The following is a 17,012-nucleotide window of genomic DNA, read 5'->3' on the forward strand; positions in this document are numbered from 1 at the left end:
CCGTTCTCCGGTACTATGGAGAGAGCAACAGATTTGTTGGAAATCATACATACTGATGTTTGTGGTCCAATGAATGTTGAGGCTCGCGGCGGGTATCGTTATTTTCTCACCTTCACAGATGATTTGAGCAGATATGGATATATCTACTTGATGAAACACAAGTCTGAAACATTTGAAAAGTTCAAAGAATTTCAGAGTGAAGTGGAAAATCATCGTAACAAGAAAATAAAATTTCTACGATCTGACCGTGGAGGAGAATATTTGAGTTACGAGTTTGGTCTACATTTAAAACAATGCGGAATAGTTTCGCAACTCACGCCACCCGGAACACCACAATGAAATGGTGTGTCCGAACATCGTAATCGTACTTTACTAGATATGGTGCGATCTATGATGTCTCTTACTGATTTACCGCTATCTTTTTGGGGTTATACTTTAGAGACGGCTGCATTCACGTTAAATAGGGCACCATCAAAATCCGTAGAGACGACGCCTTATGAATTGTGGTTTGGCAAGAAACCAAAGTTATCGTTTCTTAAAGTTTGGGGCTGCGATGCTTATGTGAAAAAACTTCAACCAGATAAGCTCGAACCTAAATCGGAGAATGTGTCTTCATAGGATACCCAAAAGAAACAGTTGGGTATACCTTCTATCACAGATCCGAAGGCAAGACATTCGTTGCTAAGAATGGATCCTTTCTAGAGAAGGAGTTTCTCTCGAAAGAAGTGAGTGGGAGGAAAGTAGAACTTGATGAGGTAATTGTACCTGCTCCCTTATTGGAAAGTAGTTCATCACATGAATCGGTTCCTGTGACACCTACACCAATTAGTGAGGAAGCTAATGATATTGATCATAAAACTTCAGATCAAATTTCTACTGAACTTCGAAGGTCTACCAGAATAAGATCCGCACCAGAGTGGTACGGTAATCCTATTCTGGAAGTCATGTTACTTGACCATGACGAACCTACAAACTATGAGGAAGCGATGATGAGCCTAGATTCCGCAAAATGGCTAGAGGCCATGAAATCTGAGATGGGATCCATGTATGAGAACAAAGTATGGACTTTGGTTGACTTGCCCGATGATCGGCAGGCCATTGAGAACAAATGGATTTTTAAGAAGACTGACGCTGATGGTAATGTAACTGTCTATAAAGCTCGACTTGTTGCGAAAGGTTTTCGACAAGTTCAAGGAGTTGACTACGATGAGACTTTCTCACCCGTAGCGATGCTTAAGTCTGTCCGAATCATGTTAGCTATTGCTGCATTTCATGATTATGAAATTTGGCAAATCGATGTCAAAACTGCATTCTTGAATGGATTTCTGGAAGAAGAGTTGTATATGATGCAGCCAGAAGGTTTTGTTGATCCAAAAGGTGCTAACAAAGTGTGCAAGCTCCAGCGTTCCATTTATGGACTGGTGCAAGCATCTCGGAGTTGGAATAAATGCTTTGATAGTGTGATCAAAGCATATGGTTTTATACAGACTTTTGGAGAAGCCTGTATTTACAAGAAAGTGAGTGGGAGCTCTGTAGCATTTCTGATATTATATGTAGATGACATATTATTAATTGGAAATAATATAGAATTTCTGGATAGTATAAAGGGATACTTGAATAAAAGTTTTTCAATGAAAGACCTCGGTGAAGCTGCTTACATATTGGGCATCAAGATCTATAGAGATAGATCAAGACGCTTAATAGGACTTTCACAAAGCACATACCTTGATAAAATTTTGAAAAGGTTCAAAATGGATCAGGCAAAGAAAGGGTTCTTGCCCGTACTACAAGGTGTGAAGTTGAGTCAAACTCAATGCCCGACCACAGCAGAAGATAGAGAGAAAATGAAAGATGTTCCCTATGCTTCAGCCATAGGTTCTATCATGTATGCAATGCTGTGTACCAGACCTGACGTATGCTTAGCAATAAGCTTGGCAGGAAGGTACCAAAGTAATCTAGGAGTGGATCACTGTACAGCGGTCAAGAACATCCTGAAATACCTGAAAAGGACTAAGGATATGTTTCTCGTATATGGAGGTGACAAAGAGCTAGTCGTAAATGGTTACGTCGATGCAAGCTTTGACAACTGATCCGGACGATTCTAAATCGCAAACCGGATACGTGTTTTTATTAAACAGTGGAGCTGTAAGTTGGTGCAGTTCTAAACAAAGCGTCGTGGCGGGATCTACATGTGAAGCGGAGTACATAGCTGCTTCGGAAGTAGCAAATGAAGGAGTCTGGATGAAGGAGTTCATTTCCGATCTAGGTGTCATACCTAGTGCATCGGGACCAATGAAAATCTTTTGTGACAATACTGGTGCAATTGCCTTGGAAAAGGAATCCAGATTTCACAAGAGGACCAAGCACATCAAGAGACGCTTCAATTCCATTCGGGACCAAGTCCAAGTGGGAGACATAGAGATTTGCAAGATACATACGGATCTGAATGTTGCAGACCCGTTGACTAAGCCACTCTCACGAGCAAAACATGATCAGCACCAAGACTCCATGGGTGTTAGAATCATTACTATGTAATCTAGATTATTGACTCTAGTGCAAGTGGGAGACTGAAGGAAATATGCCCTAGAGGCAATAATAAAGTTATTATTTATTTCCTCATATCATGATAATGTTTATTATTCATGCTAGAATTGTATTAACCGGAAACATGATACATGTGTGAATACATGCACAAACATATAGTCACTAGTATGCCTCTACTTGACTAGCTCATTAATCAAAGATGGTTATGTTTCCTAACCATAGACATGTGTTGTCATTTGATTAATGGGATCACATCATTAGGAGAATGATGTGATTGACATGACCCATTCCGTTAGCCTAGCACTTGATCGTTTAGTATATTGCTATTGCTTTCTTCATGACTTATACATGTTCCTGTAACTATGAGAATTATGCAACTCCCGTTTACCGGAGGAACACTTTGGGTACTACCAAACATCACAACGTAACTGGGTGATTATAAAGGAGTACTACAGGTGTCTCCGAAGGTACATGTTGAGTTGGCGTATTTCGAGATTAGGTTTTGTCACTCCGATTGTCGGAGAGGTATCTTTGGGCCCTCTCGGTAATGCACATCATTATAAGCCTTGCAAGCAATGTGACCAAATGAGTTGGTTACGGGATGATGCATTACGTAACGAGTAAAGAGACTTGCCGGTAACGAGATTGAACTAGGTATTGGATACCGACGATCAAATCTCAGGCAAGTAACATACCGATGACAAAAGGAACAACGTATGTTGTTATGCGGTTTGACCGATAAAGATCTTCGTAGAATATGTAGGAACCAATATGGGCATCCAGGTTTCGCTATTGGTTATTGACCGAGAATAGTTCTAAGTCATGTCTACATAGTTCTCGAACTCGTAGGGTCCGCACGCTTAACGTTACGATGACAGTTTTATTATGAGTTTATAAGTTTTGATGTACCGAAGTTTGTTCGGAGTCCCGGATGTGATCACGGACATGACGAGGAGTCTCGAAATGGTCGAGACATAAAGATTGATATATTGGAAGCCTATGTTTGGACATCGGAAAGGTTCCGGGTGAAATCGGGATTTTACCGGAACACCGGGGGGTTACCGGAACCCTCCCGGGGGTTAATGGGCCTTAGTGGGCCATGAGGGAGAAGAGGAGGGCCGGCCAGGGCAGGCCGCGCGCCCCCTCCCCCCTAGTCCGAATAGGACAAGGAAGGGGGGGGGGGCGGCGCCCCCCTTTCCTCTTTCCCCTCCCCCCTTTCCTTCTCCACCAAGGCAAGAGGGGGGAGTCCTACTCCCGGTGGGAGTAGGACTCCTCCAGGCGCACCCCAAGGAGGCCGGCCGCACCTCCCCCTCCCTCCTTTATATACGGGGGCAGGGGGGCACCCCAGAGGACACAAGTTGATCTACGGATCATTCCTTAGCCGTGTGCGGTGCCCCCCTCCACCATATTTCACCTCGGTCATATCGTCGCGGAGTTTAGGCGAAGCCCTGCGCCGGTAGAACATCATCATCGTCACCACGCCGTCGTGCTGACGGTACTCATCCGCGAAGCTTAGCTGGATCGGAGCCCGGGGATCGTCATCGAGCTGAACGTGTGCTGAACTCGGAGGTGCCGTACGTTCGGTGCTTGGATCGGTCGGATCGTGAAGACGTACGACTACATCAACCGCGTTGTCATAACACTTCCGCTTACGGTCTACGAGGGTACGTGGGCAACACTCTCCCCTCTCGTTGTTATGTCATCACCATGATCTTGCGTGTACGTAGAAATTTTTTTGAAATTACTACGTTCTCCAACAAGAATGCCAATGGAAGGGCAGCTTAATCAGTCCGTCCAACTTTGGGAGGAGCTTCAATCGATTCAACTCACGGACAACAAAGACAAGATCCTATGGACCCTAACTGCTAATCGGAAATACTCTGCCGTCTCTGCTTATGACGCCCACTTTGTGGCAAGGATCACCAAGCCTGGGCTGGCCCACGTATGGAGGGGCAAGATGGAAGGAAAAGTTAAATTCTACTTATGGTTGCTGCTGCAAAACGGAAACTGGACGGTGGATCGTCTGCAAGCAAGGGGATTGCCGCACAACGACCTATGTTTCCTATGTGATCAAGAAAAGGAGACGGCCGAACACATCACCCTAACTTGCTGCTTTGCGAAAGAGGTATGGCTCCAGTTCCAGCAAGCTAATGGCAGGATGGGCATGGTGGCCTCCTCGGCAACTTCCATTGGGGATTTGGTGGTCTCGGCTGTGCACATGCGGTGGAACCATGGACAAGAACATAGATGAAATCACACTAGCTGCTTACATCGTGTGGAATCTTTGGAAAGAAAGAAACCGCATGGTTTTTTAGCAGAAGGAGTTGACGCTGATTGCGCTTGCTGGACTGTTAAGAGAAGAGGTCAAGATATTCTACGAGGCCACCAGAGCGGTGGGCGCTGGGGACACGTAAAAGCACACGGCGTTGTTTCCTCTTTTTTCTCTTTCACCAACCAATAAGTTCTGACGATCGGCCGGACTCTTGTCTGAATTACGTAAAACTTCTATTCTTCTTTAATGCAAAAGCAGAGCTCGTGCTGTTCATGGATGGTTCTTAGCTTATGAGGATGTCAACGTGCATCTGGTAGTGTCCATCATCTATGTCGATGTGCTTGGGTTTTCTCAGATTGCAACTATTCAGTGGGGGTATCTTTGCGATGTTGAGGTACGTTGGGGGGCTTCAGAAGTAGTAGCGTGTTGAGCTGCTTTTGTGGTTGGGCTTAATAGTTTAAAAGTATTGCATGCCTTGCTGGGTTGTTTCTTCGTCACCTATTAGGACATGTTTGTAACAGTTGCCCGATTTTTCATTAATTAATTGATCAATCGTCTTCTGTTTAATTAATGAACAGGACAAATCTTTTATTTTCTTATAAAAAACAATTGTCCAAGTATCCAATATAAAACGCCTCCAAGATGTACCAAACACCTCCAAAATGTACCAAACACCTCCAAATGTACTACCCTATTTGGGTTTGATTCCGGAGCATAGCATCGAAGGTCATATAATGCGACGCCAAGTGTTGATTTATATGTCACCTGAATGTAATTTGTTACCTTTGATGCTCTTGTACTGCTACAACAGTTGATGAACGGACCAGAAGATTTTTCTGAAGTGCCCGTTCCGGCTGCTCGCGCGCAAAAAGGGCGATTTTTCCAGCGCGCTGCTAAGATCATGCGCCTGTTGAAGATGATCTGAGTGCACATCAAAGACATGTAGGCCGTGACTCCGAGTAATCATATTTGGTACGGAAAACCATGACATGGACAATGTAAACAATGAACTTTTTTTATGCGAGAAATGTAAACAATGAACTTGCATACAATGAATGTCAAGAGAGACAAACTTGCATACAATGAACAAAGAATCTAATACTATAATGCATCACAAGTCACATCACTCGCAACACGTACAAAAAAAAAAATCAATGTACAATTCATCGTCACAAGCTGACACGAGAAGGAACGGAAAGCATCGAAACATGGACAAAAATGTACACTTTCTATACCCCAAAATGAATGTACAATGCGTCTACTCTTATTTGGGCTTGACCTCGAAGTAGGGCATGTAATCCGACGCGTCGCCGGCGCCGCCGTAGGACGACCGGGTGATCTCCACGTCGCTGTACGGGTGCGAGGGCGCGCCCCTGCCCGCGCCGTCGAACTCGGTGGCCGACGACCCGGCCGAGTTGGACCCCTCGCCGTCGGGCTCGTTGAGCAGCATGGCCTCCACCTCCTTGACGACGGTGCCCATGGTCGGCCGCGCCGCCGCGGACTCGTCCACGCACTGCATCGCCAGCTGCACGAACCGCCGGAACCCGGGCGTCCGCGCGGCCTCCCGGATCGCCGGGTCGACGATGGCGCGCAGGCCATAGTAGTCCCGGTCGGCCGGGTCGATGGCCTGCCTCACCTCCCGCACCACGTATTTCCCCTTCTCGATCGGCTGCCTCCCGCTCACCAGCTCCAGCATCACCACCCCGAAGCTGTACACGTCGCTCTTCTCCGACAGCTGCTGCGTCATGTAGTACTCCGGGTCCAAATATCCCTGCCAAAAATGCACACATGATTAATTGGCAGATCATATCGAGCAACTGATCGAGGTGAAAAATGTAGCAGTGGTTATGATCGTTACCAGTGTTCCTTTGACTTGGGTGGAGACGTGGCCCTTCTCAGTGTCGGCGACGAGCTTGGAGAGCCCGAAGTCGGCGACCTTGGCTTTGAGGTTCTCGTCGAGGAGGATGTTGGTGGACTTGATGTCGCGGTGGATGATCGGCGGGTCGGCGAGCTCGTGAAGGTACGCCAGCCCCCTCGCCGACCCGAGCGCGATCCTCAGCCTCTTCTTCCAGCCCAGGTACGTCCCTCTAACTGCAAACGTGCAGTTCCATCAATTTTGAGCACAAGCGAAATGGTAAACAACTAACGCAAATGTAGATCAGGGGCATTGTCAGTGGAGAGGTTTGGGACTCAGTAATTCAGATGTGCTTACCAACAAGGTTCTCTCTGAGAGTCCCACCGGCGACGAACTCGTAAACCAACATCTGCTCCCCTTGCTGGAAGCAGAAGCCGATCAAGCTCACCAGGTTCCTGTGGTGAACCCGGGACAGCAGCTCGATCTCGTTCTTGAACTCTGGCGCGCCCTGCATCGACCCGGACTGCGCCCGCTTTATCGCCACCCGTATTCCGTCCACGAGTGTTCCCTTGTACACCTATTGACACATCACAGTGAGTAAGCCAGTGCGGTTGGCTAAATTGTGCTTCAACTGTTTTCAGGAATAAGATGGATAAATGAGCTGATGCGGTTTTCAATTGTTACCTTTCCATAGCCTCCTGCGCCTATCTCATGGCTATCTGCAAAGTTGTCAGTGCAGCTTTTCAGCTCCTCGAAGGAGAAGAACCTCGCTCCTTTCAGCTGTGGAGCTCCTCCGCTGTCTTTCTGCGTCGCCCCCCACGAAGCTGGAATTTCAGAGAAATGATCAGATCAGTTTCAACCTTGATTGTCCATGTCATGGTTGCTTTTGGATGTTCAGTTCATCACAGATTGTTCAACAGTGATGCTACTGGTATAATAACAGAAACTGCAAGACCAGTTTGTATATTTATCCTTACCAAAAGGGTCGGTGCTTCGTTCTTTTAGTTCCTTGTTCCTTCTCTTCTGTCGCAAAGCGAATAGTCCCACCAAAATGAGGGCGATCACAAGAACCCCACCGGCCACTGCGATTCCAGCAACAGCAGCTGTACTGAACTTCGATTTTTTGCCACCAGCAACTGACACAGAATGTTTAAATAGTTAGTTTCACACCCGCCACGCTGCTTCAAATCTTGAATTTTAAATAGGGGAAACTCAAGTACCTATAAAGGGGACATATGGATCTGCAATGAAGAAGTAAGGCCCGAATATTGGCGGTGGCTTGTAGGTCTGGTTGCTGAGAAGAAACCCAATGCGGCTCACTTCAGACACGTTGAAGAGCGTCCCCGTTGACGGGAACAGACTCACTTGAACTTGGAGGTAGTTGTCCTCGTTGAAGTGGATACGGTTCAGGACAACTGCACCTTCACGCAGACTCAGTAGCCTCCAGAGGGTTTCCTCCAGTTGCTGAAAGTTAGCGGTGCTCGACACATCCTTGAAGGACGGCGCTCTGAAGACCATCTTGCCATTGTACGAATAGGCGCAGCCGCAGTTTGCAGGGTTCTGATCCTGACCACTTTGGCACCCACGTGCCGTGTTACATTTGGCCATGCTAGTGCTGTATGCTATCACGTTCGGTTTCTGGACGGTGCAGAATGCTACAGTGGGTTTATCGGAGCACACTGGATTCAGGGCAAGCCTGTATGCAGATTTTGAGAAAAAACAGAGGCATGTCAGTGAATGCATGCAGAAAGGAAGTAATGGCCAGCATTTTAGGATCTTACAGCAGTGTCTTTTTGTAGTTTGAAATGCCAGCGACATCAACTATGACATTTTCTTGGAAATCCACGGTTTGCAGTTGTGTGCCGATGCTGCCTGGCATCGTAAGTGTTCCGCTCAACTGGTTTTTGCTCATTACACTGTACCATCATCAATACAAACACGTGAACATGAGAATGACTTATTTTTCTTTTCTTATTGAAGTTACTATGAGTATAGTTTGCTAGAAAAATTACACTTCATGCAGCTGGGGCAAATTGAAGAGTTCCTGGGGGACCTCGCCAGTGAGCCTCGCAGAAGACATCGATCTGAGTGATAACAAGAATATCATGATAAGTATGACATCATCAAAACAAATCGTTGCTTTAGAGAGTCAACCTTTTAAGATAACTCACATTGAAGAAATATTTGTTAGATTTGTGAACCAGCCTGGGATTACTGACGCGGTAAAGCTGTTGTTGCTTAAATCCCTGGTTATTAAAGCACAGACTAGTCAGTATTTTCCGAGATTGTTTTATATCACTGGGCAATGCAGCATGAAAGCATTATAGTTAGGTTCTTACACAACATTTAACACGTTCATGCTGCTGAGATTTGGCAGTGATCCAGTTAGCTTGTTGCTTGCCAAGTTCCTGCAGAAAGCATTTTCAGTAACAGGTATCTCCAGTCTAAAAAAATATTATCTTGACTAGTCTTGTAAGACACTTACAGCTCATTTAGGTTGACCAAGTTGGTGATGTTAGGAACTGCTCCCGCAAATTGGTTCCTATCCAGTCGGCTGTCGAAGACGAGAAATGTGTCAACGATTGTGATAAAAACAACTCTTGAGGAAAATGTGTGTTTCATTGTGCTGAAGCTACTCACAGTACTTGGAGCGAGGTAATGCTTCCAAGCTCACGCGGAATTGGGCCTGTGAACTGATTGCTATCAAACAATCTGAAAAAAAATGAAAAGAAATATTAGAAGGATATATTTATCGATATAAGATAAATTGGAAAGTTTGGCAATCCCTTACATGTGTATGAGGGTCATATTAGGCTTGAAGAGGCCTGTAAGCGTTCCAGATAGTTGGTTCTTGTTAAAATGGCTGTCCACCAATCAAAGTTTAGAACAACGAAACAACCGGAAGAGACGTGCTTGCAAACCGATGATCTTCCTTGATAGATCAAGACAAAAAGAGTAGTATCAAACTTACAAGTGCTTCGTGTTGGTAAGAAGGTCAAGGCCCGGTGTCGTTCCTGTTGAGATAGGGACACTTCCTGTGATGGCATTATCTGCCAGATCTAGCCAGAAGAGTTTTGAGAGTAGGCCAAGCTGAGGAGGTATTGTGCCCGTCAACTTGTTCGAATTCAGTGCCCTATATATCGATAACGTTCAACAGAACCAGTTAGTTTTTCTCTCCAATCAAAAGAAATAAGACGAGGAGTTTGCGAATGTGAGAAGTTTCATTAGAATCAAGCTAGCTACTTACAGGAATGTCATCTGCAGGAGGTTGCCTAGTTCTTTAGGTATGCCCCCGCTGAAGCTGCAACCAGCCAAGATCCTGACAAGCACATCGAAAGCGATTCAGTAAGTCTGTTTGGTCAACTGTTATTGCATCAGGAGCAGAAGGGTTGAGAACAATGATCAATTAATGCATCGCTTACAGTGTCGTAAGCTGCGCAAGGTTCCCAATCGAAGCGGGGATCGTACCACTGAGACCACTGTTGAACGAAAGGTCACTGCAATGCAAATGCTCGTGTTAGAGAGTCCACATATCAGCAGCAGGACTTCAGAACTTTTACATACAGTCTCATCTAGATTTTGTTCCATGCAATATTAAATTGAGGCATCTCTACTTTTCCTTCATTTTCAAATATATTACCTAATCCATGTTCACTGCCAAACTATCAAAAAGTTGAAAAGAAAAACCAACTACCAAAACTTAGACATGGTAACCTTGAATTGGTCTGCTCAGTTTCTATATTTTTTTTCAGGACTTGGTCAGACTTCTCTTAAGAAAGCAGAGTTCATAAACTAGAAGGAAAACTGCTCTGACTGGTTCAATAGCCCGAACAATGGCAGCTTGGAGGCAGCGATTTCATGGTGGGCGACGCGAGGCGACAACTTACAGGAACATGAGCTGGCTGAGCTGCCCGATGCTGTCGCTGAGCGTGCCCTGCATGTTGACGCTGGATAGCCGCCTGCAAAAACAAACCAGAGGAAATTGGTATGATGAGATGAGGCACACACTTGGCTGTTGAAGGAGCTGCGGGCCGGGGGACGCGATCGATTTGATTGTACTCCACTCACAGCGACGTGACCCTCCCGTTGCCGGCGCACATGATCCCGTCCCACGGGGCGCCGCAGGGGTCGCCGGAGTTCCAGCTCGACGGGTAGTTGCTCCACGCGCCCATCACCGCCCGGAGCGCCGCGACTGCCCCGGCAAAAAACCCACACACAACAAACAAGTTCAGCTCAGCTCAGCTGGGTTGGGCGGAGAGGCGTGAAATGAAATGGAACGGAGCTTTTTGGCTGACTGACCGTCGTCCGGGTTGGTCTGGCAGAGCCCCGCCGGCACGGTGGCTGCCACCAGCAGCAGGAGCAGCCGCGCCCGCCGCGTCGCCGCGTCCATTCTCTATCCACGGGCCAGTCCACGACGGACGGGACAGGGACAAGGGTGGGCGCCTGACTCGACCACTTGCCGGAGCCTCGCCCGGCCGGAAGCACGCACTTTCGCCGGAGCGAGCAGAGCGCCGCCGCGCTTCTTGCCCTTTGCCTATCGTCTACCTGGCTGGCTCCTCTGGTCGTCGGCTGGAAACTCTGGCGCTCTCTCTCTCTCTATCTCTCTGGCAAAAGTCGGAGACGGGAAGGAGGCGGGCACGGCAGGGCGTATAAATCCTACCAACCCAACGCCAGCAGCCTGCTTGCTTCTTCCCCGACGCAGCGCGGAGGAGGGAAGAGGTCAACCCACCCGGGGGCAAGGCGAGGCGAGGCGAGGCGAGCGATTGATAAGACGCACGCTTTCAGACAAGACAGCCGGGTTTGCACTGCGCCACGTTGGTCAAACTAACCGCGCCGAGCGGCCGGGAGGAAAGAGGGACGAGAGCGGACTGCGCATTTCCACCATCTTTTTATGCATATTCAAATCCTCAATGAAAATGGGGCCCGGTTCTCCTAAAGACAAGAACAAATTTTAAATTCCCATCAGAAGTTTTCTCGGGAAAATTAGAAGGATCCCCATGGCCATGGGACGACGACCTGCTGGTGGCCTGTAGCCATCGCCGCCGGACACCCAGTTCCAGCTCCGCGCCCGGTTGCAGTTGCATGATTTGCGCGTAGGCGTTGCCGTCGTCGTCTTAATTAGCTGCTCATTCTTTTATCCGTGGCTAGCTAGTGGTCTGGTCTGGGTGCTCGCCCGGCCATCGGCTTAAAAATCCAACGACCAGCCTTTGATTGCGTCGTGTTTGTGGAGATTAGTTTATACGCCGAGGAAAACATCCCCGGGTGGTTGACAATTGAAAGGGCATCGACCTTTCTAGCGGCAGGGGAAGGGGCATGCATCATGATGCAACTGGGATGAGGGCCAATCGGTTGGCCCGGCAGGTGGCTGGATCGATCTATCTATCCATCGTCCGTCCGGCAGTCCTCCGGCCGGGTACGGTGTTTATGTTTGTTGTTTAGCTCGTGGACTGACGATTTTTAATGCGAGCGTCGGGTCCCGGGGTAGTAGTGGCTGATGGCGACGTCGACGTCGACTTTCTATATCCAAGCCTCGGTCTCTTATTGATTGGAACAGTTGAGGCCGGGCTCTGCAACTGGATCGAATGTGCATCCTCGACGTATTCATATGCATTGCATGTATTTCTCTCACCATCCAGGAGGCAGAGAGGCGTATGAATGCGTGTACGGCCTGCAAGTTGAGGGAGAGTGGACGTGAGCCCCGGTCAGTGACCTGCTCCTGGTCAGAGAACAACAGCCAGCCTGCCTGCACGCGTGCTCCGCTCCTCCATCCCCTCCAAATCCGGTGTCCCCGTCGAGGCCTCGCTCTCTCCCCTAGCGCAGAGACTTCGATGTGGGTCGCCGGCCACCGGACTGTACTTCCTTCGCCTTCCGCAGCTCCAGCCTCCGGCCTCCTTGGCGGCGGCAAAATGGCAGCCAGGAACTGGTCCCGGCATACCACGCACGGGGGCACGTCGGCCCTCGTCACCACGGACGCAGGCAGGCACAGGCCACGGAGAATTAATCCTCGATGGTTCTACCTTTGACAGTTTCATGCATAGTGGTAAACTTGCATCGTGCTTCATACTACTAATAATATTATAGCATGGACTAACCCATAATAAACCCTTTAAAAAACATGCTCCACAAATAATACACAATGCTAACCAAGCAAGCAACGTTTTCGATACGCGCAACACAGCGGCGGCGACGCGAAAAACATCCAAATCGCAAACCGGGGCAGATGGTTAACAGGGATAATTACCTGGTCAACAAGGCTGTGATTTCAGACTAAAATCAAAATGTGACGTCTCAGCTAGCAAACACGGCGGGCGAGTGCCCAGGGTTCCAGTTCTATATATGCCTCGCAAGAAAAGAAAACGCTGATTGGGTTGAGGAGTCTGATGGAGGAGGGTGTGCACATTAGTTTCTGATTCCATCTACAAAACAGGTCAACCTTACATAAAACATGTGTTGTGCCCTCAGTACCGCCTCGCCTTGGACTCGCTCCTCGCGAGGATCATCCCGGAGAGCTTGTCGACCTCGTAAAGGATCCCGGCAGAGAACAGGAAGCTGCGGCCACGTGGAGCAAGCAACAAAATAAGCAAGTCAGATAGTTCATGAGGAACTGTGGCACCAAGTAATCATCGGAAAAAGGTAAAAGCAGCAAAATGAGCATAATACGGAAAAGACAGATCTTAAGTTACTTAAATGGCAGAACTCTTGATATATTTGTTTTTGTAAATGGTGCCCTGCCCTTTCTAGATCCTTCAAGGGGGATAGTCACTAGCATCATTGTGTTGGTGCCAACCAGGCTTCCTTTACTGGTAGATTGCTATGTGTCCAACACACAAAACACTTGGAAAATGCTGCCTCGTCATGTGACCAGGGTATACATAAGCTAAGGCTGCTAAGCTTCTTCATCATGTACCAGACTAACATAAGCTAAGTCAGCTAAGATCTTCACAATGCACCACAATAATATAAGCTCTATCAGACCATGTGAGCACCAGAATGTCAACACCATGGTGAATGTAGCAAATAATTTCAGCCAACATAACTATAAAATGTGATTATTACAATATTTTCAGAATAACTTTAGCTCCTCTCCTAGCTAATCATGATTGTTGGGTGACAGAATTTTTCCGACTAGCTGAGGAACTTTTGTCGCATACAAGTATATATGTATATGCAACAATAACTCGTTCTAATCTGACAGGCTATAGAAGGATCACTAATTTAGATGGATTTTGCTCAGCTGCTAATCATGCATCCTATAACTACTGTCAACATCAAACAATAGGTAACCTACAGTTGGCAATGCTGTTATACGGAGAGTATTGTCTAATCTAATACAGTTCTTAGCAACATGCAAAAGCTTAAGGTGTTATTTACAGTACCAGCACACTAAACTTTGTATGTATTTGTTACCTTATATTCCCATCTACTATTGCAAACACGAGGAAATAAAAAATTCATAAGCATAATTCCATTAGCACATCTAAGATTAGCATTTCTGAACAAGGAATCATCAAGGTCTATCAGTTCTATCATGGGACCATACAACTATTAACGACTTGAACAAAGAATTGGCGAAGTATGTTAAAGGAATCATACCATGTTGTGATGCAAACGCGGTGGACAGTGCCAGCTACAATAAGAGCAACAAGTTCTGCTACAACAACTGCATGAAAAGAACAGAAATGATGACAGATGGTTCAAGTTCAAAAATGAGAGAAAACATGAGAATGAAGTATATACCTGCACCCCACCCAGTTCTAACACCACTAGCTTCTTGGTAATTACCGATAAACTGCGAAACTTGCTCTAGTTAGCACATTAAAAAAATCTATGCAGCAAAGTAATAATTGTTGTTTGCTCATAAAGGAAATGACGACTACAGAAATCATCATTCCTATTTAGAACACAAAACCATACAAGGGTGTCAGTCAAATGTATATAGCATGCATGCTTCCTAGTTGGGTCTGCTTTCACTATTTTCTCGTTATAGAAAACAAAACTGACAAAAGATAAACTTATGTATAGCCATCTGTGGGGGTTTTGGGGTTTAGGAAATGCTTCGCCATGTTGAAGCCAGAGTGGATTCCAATACAAAAACAAGGTCCCCTTTGGTGTCTTCGGCGGATTTAAAGTGACATGAACCCACAAAACTACCACAATTAAGGCTTGTCACTGGTCATAACTTTTTAGTACTATATACCTAAATATTTTACCACAACGTCAATTATACTTCAGGAGCTTAATATATTAGAACAAACAAGCTTATGTCTCCAAGATTGTTGGATTTGAGAAGTCAACTCTTCATGGCTCCAGCTGGAGACAAACACTTTCTCGTCTGTATCTAGACAAATCTAAGACAAGAATTTTGGGACGGAGGTAATACTAGACAAACACAACCTTAGCTGCTACTTATGATTGCTCACATTGTGGGAAGTAATTGGCAACTGAGCCTACATAACAGAGCAATGCAAGTTTCGGATCAAGGGATATTTATATCTTAGATAGAAGAGCAATGTGATAGGGTATTTTTCTGTTTGTGAAGCTACTCTAGGTCCACAAAACTGAAGCTGAAGAACACATAAAACCTGCAGAAACTAGCTATCAGACGTCACATGATCGAGAATTCTATCCTGCACTGCTGAATGTTGCTACACTGGATACAAGAATCATTGCAAATCACATGCCCATTTGCTACACCCTAAACATTTTTTAGAGAGAAAAAAACCACAACCTACGAGTATCAGTACACTATCAATCAGGTGAGAGGGGCTTATCCACCACCACGACTAATTAAGAAGCAGAAAGGAAGGGAGGGATGAGAGGATTGACGCACGGCGAGGAGGAGGAGGAAGAGGAGGGAGCTGACGAATCCGCCGGCGATGGTCTTGAGCTCGGACGCGGCGAACCAGCCCCGGTACATCTCCAGCAGCGACAGCGTCACCGCGAACAGCAGCAGCGACAGCAGCATCGACCGCCCCGTGCTCGCCATCTGCGACACCAGATCTCCGACAGCCAGCGGATAACGAAATCAACAACCTCGCACCCAACCCAAGAACCAAAATCATCAGGAGAACGGAGATCCTCACCTGGACCGGGTAGGATCGGAGATCTGAGGCGGCAGCGCGAGGGGGCAGTAGGGTTTTGGCGCTGCCGCTTCTTCTTCCCCCAGTCCGTCTCCGGTCTCGCGAGCTGAGTGGTGTGGTGAGATCTACCACGCCGCCGAGTCGTCGTCGCCAGGAGACGACGGTGCAGGCCGTATTGGGCCGACGACCCAGAGGCCGATGGGCCCCATTTCGGGCGTATGGACGGCTTGGTTGGAATGTTTGTTTGCTTACCGGGCCGCATATGGGCCGTTGGTTAGGGCCTGATGAAAGCGGACGCGCACCGCCGTCCGCCGCTCCGTTCCCCCATCCGTCCCCCCTCCCCCCCGGTCGCACTCGTTCTGCTGCTCCCCGCATCGTCGCCGTCCTCCTCCTCCGCCGCGGCGCCTCGACGCGGAGAGATCCGCGCGCGGGGCCTGGCCGCCGTCGCTTCGTCAGGTCTCTCCTGCTCTCCCTCTCCAGAACCTCCTGCTAGAACCCTCCTCCCTTCCCGTGGGCAGGACGGCGAGTGGCCGCCGCCGTGCGCGCGCGGGGCGGGGCGGGGCAGGCTCGCTTGCTTCTGGATCCCCGCCATTTGGTCTCGCGGTCGGCCGTGGGTTCGCTGGAGGGTGGAGTGGCTTTGGAATTCCAGTAGATTCGATTTTGACGCTGGCGCTTTTCGTGCCGATGGTCGGATGCCGGGACCAACCCTGGATTGGGGCCTGGGGAATCTGAGCTGCCGATTGCTTCTGTGCTTTTGCGCGTAGCTTGATTTTTGTCAGCAATCTGTTGGAGAGTGCGGGTGGCTGTATGCTCGCGATTGCTTTGGTTCTCAGCAAGTAGGTTTTTTAGCTGTTTTTGTGCTGCAGCTGTGATTGGGAGCTTGCGAGCTTGATTCAAGCTCGCCCGCATGACACACATTAGCTTGGGCAAGCTGGGCATGCATTGCCCTGTTGCCGTGGCCGTAAATTCTTCTGGACGGAACCTTTTGCTGGTGGGAGCATCATAACCGCAGTGTTAACTTTTCTCCCCGAAGTAGTTGGAACAATATTTCTGCTCTCAATGTACAATCCAACTGGTGACCAGCATTTTATCGTCGGTTTTGGTATTACTGAGTTAGGTTTATAGTTTAGCACATGATACAAAACAGGGGTAGCTTCAGATTTTGGATAGTTGTGCAGAAGTGTTTTTAGCTTCTACAAGGAGATAAGATTGACACCAAACTAGGCAAATCATGTGATGCTCCTAATTTCACTTGGATTCC

General features: G+C 47.6%; 3 protein-coding genes across 6 annotated transcripts in view; 1 reads left to right on the forward strand and 2 right to left on the reverse strand.

Moving 5' to 3' along the window:
- Window positions 1-5,846: 5,846 nt before the first annotated feature.
- On the reverse strand, window positions 5,847-11,434 carry LOC119348720 (probable leucine-rich repeat receptor-like protein kinase At5g49770). Its single transcript, XM_037616694.1, has 19 exons — window positions 10,971-11,434; window positions 10,740-10,863; window positions 10,559-10,630; window positions 10,094-10,168; window positions 9,919-9,990; window positions 9,643-9,804; window positions 9,463-9,534; window positions 9,312-9,383; window positions 9,157-9,225; window positions 9,011-9,079; window positions 8,843-8,917; window positions 8,684-8,755; window positions 8,453-8,587; window positions 7,892-8,367; window positions 7,649-7,807; window positions 7,356-7,495; window positions 7,029-7,248; window positions 6,675-6,907; window positions 5,847-6,587 (listed from the first exon to the last, which is right to left on the reverse strand). The coding sequence occupies exons 1-19, from the start codon at window positions 11,059-11,061 to the stop codon at window positions 6,081-6,083; spliced, it is 2,895 nt and encodes a 964-aa protein (XP_037472591.1). The 5' UTR covers window positions 11,062-11,434; the 3' UTR covers window positions 5,847-6,080.
- Window positions 11,435-12,862: 1,428 nt separating this feature from the next.
- LOC119348721 (protein KRTCAP2 homolog) lies at window positions 12,863-15,909 on the reverse strand. Of its 2 annotated transcripts, none has more exons than XM_037616695.1 (5): window positions 15,755-15,909; window positions 15,502-15,657; window positions 14,409-14,460; window positions 14,265-14,331; window positions 12,863-13,220 (listed from the first exon to the last, which is right to left on the reverse strand). In XM_037616695.1, the coding sequence occupies exons 2-5, from the start codon at window positions 15,655-15,657 to the stop codon at window positions 13,130-13,132; spliced, it is 366 nt and encodes a 121-aa protein (XP_037472592.1). In that variant the 5' UTR covers window positions 15,755-15,909; the 3' UTR covers window positions 12,863-13,129. The 2 variants fall into 2 exon arrangements, with proteins under 2 accessions (XP_037472592.1, XP_037472594.1); XM_037616697.1 differs by having other exon boundaries at window positions 15,502-15,671; window positions 15,755-15,897.
- A 168-nt stretch (window positions 15,910-16,077) lies between these two features.
- LOC119348722 (probable NOT transcription complex subunit VIP2) overlaps window positions 16,078-17,012 on the forward strand; it is a 9,020-nt gene continuing 8,085 nt past the window's right edge. For all 3 annotated transcript variants that reach the window (XM_037616698.1, XM_037616701.1, XM_037616700.1), the window contains exon 1: window positions 16,078-16,207. The gene's annotated coding sequence lies outside the window, so the exon portion shown is untranslated. The remainder of the gene's footprint in view (window positions 16,208-17,012) is intronic.

Source organism: Triticum dicoccoides, chromosome 1B, assembly GCF_002162155.2.
Source record: "Triticum dicoccoides isolate Atlit2015 ecotype Zavitan chromosome 1B, WEW_v2.0, whole genome shotgun sequence".
Taxonomy (NCBI): domain Eukaryota; kingdom Viridiplantae; phylum Streptophyta; class Magnoliopsida; order Poales; family Poaceae; genus Triticum; species Triticum dicoccoides.